Source organism: Phallusia mammillata, unplaced genomic scaffold (assembly GCF_965637545.1).
Source record: "Phallusia mammillata unplaced genomic scaffold, kaPhaMamm4.hap1.1 HAP1_SCAFFOLD_360, whole genome shotgun sequence".
Lineage (NCBI taxonomy): Eukaryota > Metazoa > Chordata > Ascidiacea > Phlebobranchia > Ascidiidae > Phallusia > Phallusia mammillata.
The window spans coordinates 1-6,818 of NW_027649090.1; the positions used below are offsets into that span (position 1 = coordinate 1).

The window sequence follows — 6,818 nt, forward strand, 5'->3', positions numbered from 1 at the left end:
GTTACCTCCAATATTGTATCACAATATTATTCATTTTTAGGGTCTTATACTAAAATGTTAGTTTTATCATGTATATTACCACAAACAGACCCATAAACCACACTGCAGTAGCAGAAAGACCATGAAAAAGTTATAACTTATTAGTGTATTGTAAGCTTGACAAATGTCAAATTCTTCACAATTTTTAACATAGCACAAACAAACATATACATAATGAAACTACACATGGGCATTTCATGGTAAACGAAAATCAAAAAAACAAAACTAATGGTACATGTACTAAAATGATCATTTTGAGATATCACTCATACCTTGTTGTCAATAATCAAGTGATATGCAACATTCAGTGGATCATGTGGAGGTTTGTGAGCCAATGCATGAGTAACCTCCTCTTCTTTAACCCCAAACTTTCTGCAAACCTTTACAAAACCATATGTTACATTACAAATTTGTTTGATGTTACAATCTTACTGAAATTACATGCTGAGTTTTAGAATACATAGTTGAAGTGAAGAAATGCAGCAACATTGCACAAACAAAAAGAGATGGCATTGGTCTACCTCTTGCAGAGCATCTTCATTTACAGCGTTGCTATCTGACCCAGCATCATCTGGAAAGAGGTAGCTAGGCAGATCCACCTTAAACCAGTCGTACTGACGAATTTCAGTAATGGTAGCTCTCTTCATTGGGTTTACCTGCAAAAAATCATGAAAAGTAAAAGTTAACTAGTAAACAACATTAAGTATTTACAAATGAAATGTAGTTTAAGGTTTCTCCAAACAGTCATGGGCATGAATTTTGGTTGTGCTACTATTCAAAAATTAAATTGTAAAGCTTACAACTCCAATTGGTTTTGGATAGCAGTTAAAACACCCGGAGGAATAATATGGGGTACTGCATAACACAAACCAAGTGAAATCAAAGTAGGTTCCCTTCCGGGAAGGGGACCCGTGACAAATCACTTCCAGTTGCAGGAAGTTTATCAGATGACATGAAATATATACTTCCCACATTTACAAAACACATCCAACATTTACTTTACTTACAATTTTGCATTTCCAACAATACAAAACTTTGAAACAAGTATTCAAAACTAAATGCTATTTAAACAAAAATCAATATTTACTTTTAGCATGTGTTGAATCAATTTGGCAGCATTGCAGTCTAGGTATTGAGGAATTTCAAATACTCCACTGCTAATCTTTCTGAACAGGGTTGGAATGTGTTCATCGTCAAACGGCAATGTGCCACAGAGCAGTGCATACAAGATTACACCACAGCTCCATACATCCACTTCAGGTCCAGCATACAGTTTTCCTAAAAGTTCAATGTGTTTTGACAAAACAATTTCAAACAAGGTTTATCCACTCGTAAGTGATTAAAGAACCATTAAACAAATACAAAAAAAAGTTTTACAAAAAACTTACAACACAAAAACAAAGCTGCCAAAACAATTTGTTTAATATACATAAATACATTCCTTGCAGACATTTCAACATTCATTTTAGAACACACTTTTTTAATAAGTCATAGCCAAACCACATCAAAATTACTGACATTTATTTAAAGTAGCTTATATTATGAGGCGTAAATAGAATTCCCTATCTTACCTGACACTACCTCTGGTGCGGCATAATTAGGTGAACCACAGCTTGTTTTCAAAAACTCTCCATCAGACATCATATTTGAAAGTCCAAAATCAGCAATCCTAACATTGCTCCTAGCATCCAACAACAAGTTCTCTGGTTTTAAGTCCCGATGTACGACTTTGTGTCGATGGCAATAGTCTACCCCTGTGACATAAAAGTTTTAAACAGGGCACTAAAAAAAAGGTTGTTTAGAACAGCGGCATGCAACATAAGGTCCGTGGGCCACAGCCCGGCCCGGCCCGGCCCGCCAAACTATTTAGTGTGGCCCCCACCAACACACATTTTGTTGCGAAAGCCAGTGTTGTGCTGAAACTCTGTATGTTGTAGAAAACAAATTTGTTGATGCTTTTTGAAGAACTTCGAATTTATTGTGCACACGGAAAAAAGTTATGTGGCCCTTGCTTGAGGTCCGAAATAAGTTATACGACCCACCAACGAAAAATGTTGCACACCCCTGGTTTAGAGTATAAAATATGATGCCGGAAAGCAACTTATAACTTTGTGTCTTTTTTAATCTACAGAGTATATATGTTTGAGAGAAACTTTCACAAATATCTTGTGACCACTATATCATCAATTTAACAAGCTTTTCTCATATTAAGCATGTTTTAAAACAATCATGTTCAGTTAACTGACTTATTTTAAACAAATAGTTTCACTGGAAAATTTTTAACACAATCAAACTTGTGTCAACATCTTAAATTTAAGTACCTGAAATAATTTGCTGGAAAAACTTTCGTGCTTCACTTTCCCTCAATTTTCCATGCTTGACAATGTAATCAAACAGCTCTCCACCAGGAACATATTCCATTACCATGAAAATATCCGTTGGTGTGCATATCACTTGGTAAAGCTTTATAATATGAGGATGTCTGAATAACTTGAGGTTCTGGATTTCACGTTTCAGCTTGCTAACGACATCGAGAGACTTGATTTTTTGACGATTGAGAACTTTTACTGCAACTCGGTAGCCAGTGATTTGATGTGTCGCGATCTTAACTTTGCCAAATGTTCCAACGCCCAACGTTTCTCCGAGCACATAATGCCCAATCTTAATTGCCCCAGTTTGCACTATGCTCTGTCTGTTTTCCCCTGATTGGTATGCCATTCTGCAAACCAAAATAAGTTTTTTGTAGATAATTTGATTAATTTAAACAAGTAAAAAAAAGATGAGACTAACAACAAACGACTTCCATGTAATAAATTAAACTTTCTATGTACAAAACAAACATTTTTATTTGCACACTGAATTCAATTGACAAAATACGTTTGCATCTGCAATATGCATGTATTTTGACAATTGGTATGCTTCACTATTGCACTCAATAACGGCATAGTTATTATTGTAAAGAAATAAAATACTTAACAACATTTGCAACAGATATGAACGATAACAAACTCCATGCTGTAAGCTAAGCTGACGTGTTTGACCTTTGACGTAACAAAACGTCGGTAATTACATGAGCCCAGAATTAACAGGTATCGTAGACAAGAATGACGAACACAATACCTAAAATAGCCTGTGTTTGCAAATTGCGTCTTCTTTACCAAACGATGCGAAAGTAAGACACGAATTTTACAAAACTGGGATGACAAAACAAACACAAGGCAAGTCACCTGACACAAACACACACAACGCAAATCATCGAGGCGTGATAGAAAAAAATATGAAATTTTGCACGTAAGCATATTTGCATGACATGAAATTCCAGGGTACAATACAGTTATGCAATTTTGTCCATGGTAATTACGGTTTTCTATACATTTGTTTTAATATAAGATGCAAAATACTTTGTAGACACTTGTGCAGCCATGCGTAAACCTGCCATTGTAACTTTCTCCTTACGTGGTACAATGTTGTTTTTTGCAATAATTGTAATAAATGTGTGGTGTGTGTAATAATAACAGTGGAAACGAAACTTTTAGGGTCTTATAGCCTTTACCATTTGTTAGATAAGTGTTATCACTTTTGCTGACTGCCCATTGTTTCAGGTCTGTTGGTTTTTGTTTTCATTTGTGATTTTTGTATTATTATTGATTAGTTTGTTTTGCAAAAGCATTGTTGTTTGTTTGCATATGCTTGTGTGGCGGAACAGTCACACATAGTTTTTTAAATTACTTCGTACTTGTAGACTGTGTTGCAATATACTAGCATTTGTTTTTTGTTAGAGTTTTGCTGCATCTGATGTATTTTGTTTTTGTTATTTTTTTAATTCCCATTGGTTTGCCCCAAAATGCTTTGTTAAAGGAGATCATAAATTTTCTATCTTTGTTTTAAAGCAATCACTGAACCAGTAAAGCAAAATTGGTTGCTCTTTTAATGTTCAGATACAGTAACTTTTTAAATATTATTTACAATAGATTAATGTCTTTTATAATCTTTCTTTTGCTTTAGGTTAGTTGAATTAGCTGAGTAAATTCATAGCTTAAAACTGAACCTTGAAGACTGACCGGTACTTTTAAAAACAAATGGTTTAATTTTGAAACTAAAATGGAGAATACTATGAACACAAGTCATAATGAAACCAAACCTACATCACCTAAGCTGAGTGGATTGTCGATTGGCCAAGTTTTCACTTCTGCAACAACTATTCCTCTCATTGATGCCAGAAGTGGAGAAATTACGCATTCTGTAAAGGAATCATATCACTGCCCGCAGTGCAGCTTCAGTACTGCATGGAAAAGCAGTCTTTCGATTCATTTGAAAACCCACACTGGTAAAGTACATGCTAAATCACCATTTAATTTGTTTGTGCTGAATTTTTGATATATTTATTTTCCTTCAGATGAAAGGCCATGGCAATGTGCTTTGTGCAACAAACACTTTAAGCTGAAACATCATCTCAAACATCACATCTTAACACACTCAACAAGCAAGCCATTTAAATGCAACCTTTGTAACTACAAGTAAGTCAACTGGGTCACCTTTCTTCTGCATAACATGTGTTTGTAGTGGTACATAAAAAACTTTGTGGATTACCTGTATGATTATATTTAGACTATTATAATATCACTGACATATAGTGTAATGTAACAGATTTAAGACCTCTTTCATGGTAAAATGTTTTATTGAAGTTGTAAGTCCTTAAAATTCCATAGTCAATAGTCCAACATTCTAACAACTCATTTAAAACACTTGGGGGCCAAAGCCCATACCACAATCCTAAACTGGTGCAAAAACATAATCAATCGTATGTATTCATGGCATTTTACAATACGGCACTCACACCCTACACGAAATTGTAACTCAGTTTTTTGTTGGAAACAATATTATTATGTGACAATTCCTTTTAGTTAGAAATATGGTAATTGTAATTAACAGGAACATTTGCTAAACTCATAATATGTATAGGTTTTAGATTTATAAACTTCAACAACAAATATGATTTTGTGATGTTCTATATTTTTAGGGTGCATCTAAAATATACAGGGTCGCTTGGTGCACCGCTTGGATCGCTTGGTGCACCAAGCGATCAAAGTGATCCAAGCGATCCTGTATATTTTGGATGCACCGGTATTTTTACCTTCAAAACTACGTGACAAAATATGAATCTGAATTTGTTGTGCTAAATATTTTTTTGAATTACAATATTGTTGGTAAAAAATATAATTAACATGTTCTCAACACAGGACCGCTGATAATCGCAACATGCAAAAACACAAGTACAATAAACACAGGATCACACTAAAGCGTCGTGGTGGTGAAAAACTGACTTTGCCAACTATGGTACCTGGTAGCCATGCTGACTATGATGCTGTAAACCCTTTCACCGAGCAGGGAATAAACTCATCTCAATCAGTAACGAGCACACCACTAAGTACACCCAGTTTTCAAGGGTCAATCGCATCACCTATTTTTCAATCTCCAACATCTTTTAACATAGCTTCCACGAGCCAAACACCCTGGCCGCAAAAAAGTCCTGACAACTATCTTCAGCAGAACACAGTACTTCTAGGCCAAAATCCACTGGAATCCAGACAAACTGATACCTCCAACAGTCTGTTCCGTGTCATGCTTGGACATGACAATGCCAGTGATGCCCTAAGAATGTCATCTCCTTTAAATGTTTCAATCATTAAAGAAGGGTTAGCAGAAGCTCGGGAAAAGCGGAAATCGTTGAATTCTGAAAGATCATTCGATATGTCTCAATCTGGAAAAATCCCTGACAGTCCAAGTCAATCTTCAATGTCTGCAGAGACAGGAACTTCCAATATTTGCAACCGCCAAAAATACAGTACTGTTGAAAGTGATGCTAGTGATACACCAGTCTCACCACCAGAGAAGTCAAAGGAGCCGGTCACAAAATCCCAAGAACCGACTGCATCAAACTGTTGGAAATGCAAACATTGCCAAATCATATTCCCTGACAAAATAATGTATGGTTTACACATGGGTTGTCATTCAGTGACAAATGAATACCAGTGTAACATTTGTGGGGCTATATGTCTTGACAAACATGACTTTATGTTTCATTTCACAATAGGTAAGCACCAAAACTAAGTTTGTGTTTTGCTTAAGACTTATGTACAAAACAGAATAGCAAACAATGCTATACACTGCACAAAAGAGTGACATTGCATTTCTTGTATGATTGAACTGATTTTACCTACTTAAAATGCTCAAAAATAATGTTTAACACTTTTGCTTTGCCAAATGTCAATTTTCCGATCAACAAGGATATTGATCTAAATCGTATCAGGCAACATTTTCTGTATTCATGTTGTGTCTGTGTTTCAATAAGAGTAATTTGACCTTTATTTCCACATTCACTGCCACAATGGTTGTGTCTTGTAACCATCGTGTGCCTTTTGTATGTCCTTACAAATGGAGTACTGTTTTTTGGTTTTGGAAATGACTTCTAGTTCTACCATTCAAGATCTTGGTAGCATCATCCTAAATGATGATCATGAATTATATCTGGCCTACTATGTATTTCTAGGGTAGAACACTCTTCAATGAAATTATTTTATGGTCTGTAATATGTAGTGAAAATGTGAAACTGCTCTTACCTTTTTTGTTGCTAGCCATAGTATTGTTCATTTATTGAAGTATTAAATGTGTACAGTATTAACTTTGCCTGTGATAAAAATTAACGCTGTACATGTCATACTATTTGCAACTTGGGCAATGGTTTATTTCTCGATACAATAGCACTTTTACCAACTTCG

The 6,818-nt window shown here is 35.2% G+C and overlaps 2 protein-coding genes across 2 annotated transcripts; one reads left to right on the plus strand and one right to left on the minus strand.

Annotated features, from left to right (window-relative positions):
* Positions 1 to 305: 305 nt before the first annotated feature.
* LOC145208817 (5'-AMP-activated protein kinase catalytic subunit alpha-2-like) lies at positions 306 to 3,240 on the minus strand. Its single transcript, XM_080079068.1, has 6 exons — positions 3,160 to 3,240; positions 2,361 to 2,758; positions 1,611 to 1,793; positions 1,127 to 1,317; positions 561 to 695; positions 306 to 419 (listed from the first exon to the last, which is right to left on the minus strand). The coding sequence occupies exons 2-6, from the start codon at positions 2,755 to 2,757 to the stop codon at positions 306 to 308; spliced, it is 1,020 nt and encodes a 339-aa protein (XP_079935194.1). The 5' UTR covers position 2,758; positions 3,160 to 3,240.
* An 801-nt stretch (positions 3,241 to 4,041) lies between these two features.
* LOC145208816 (uncharacterized) lies at positions 4,042 to 6,818 on the plus strand. The gene is made up of 3 exons (XM_080079067.1): positions 4,042 to 4,366; positions 4,436 to 4,556; positions 5,280 to 6,818. Exons 1-3 carry the CDS (start codon positions 4,141 to 4,143, stop codon positions 6,148 to 6,150), a joined length of 1,218 nt encoding a protein of 405 aa, XP_079935193.1. The 5' UTR covers positions 4,042 to 4,140; the 3' UTR covers positions 6,151 to 6,818.

Excerpts from the sequence above, each read along its gene's own strand:
- LOC145208817 (XM_080079068.1), bottom strand. The coding sequence starts at position 2,757 with ATGGCATACCAATCAGGGGAAAACAGACAGAGCATAGTGCAAACTGGG. Across the intron at positions 1,318-1,610 it reads CGCACCAGAGGTAGTGTCAG|GAAAACTGTATGCTGGACCT; the intron begins GTAAGATAGGGA and ends TTGAACTTTTAG. Across the intron at positions 420-560 it reads ATGAAGATGCTCTGCAAGAG|GTTTGCAGAAAGTTTGGGGT; the intron begins GTAGACCAATGC and ends GGTTTTGTAAAG.
- LOC145208816 (XM_080079067.1), top strand. The coding sequence starts at position 4,141 with ATGGAGAATACTATGAACACAAGTCATAATGAAACCAAACCTACATCA. Across the intron at positions 4,367-4,435 it reads TCATTTGAAAACCCACACTG|ATGAAAGGCCATGGCAATGT; the intron begins GTAAAGTACATG and ends ATTTTCCTTCAG. Across the intron at positions 4,557-5,279 it reads TGCAACCTTTGTAACTACAA|GACCGCTGATAATCGCAACA; the intron begins GTAAGTCAACTG and ends TTCTCAACACAG.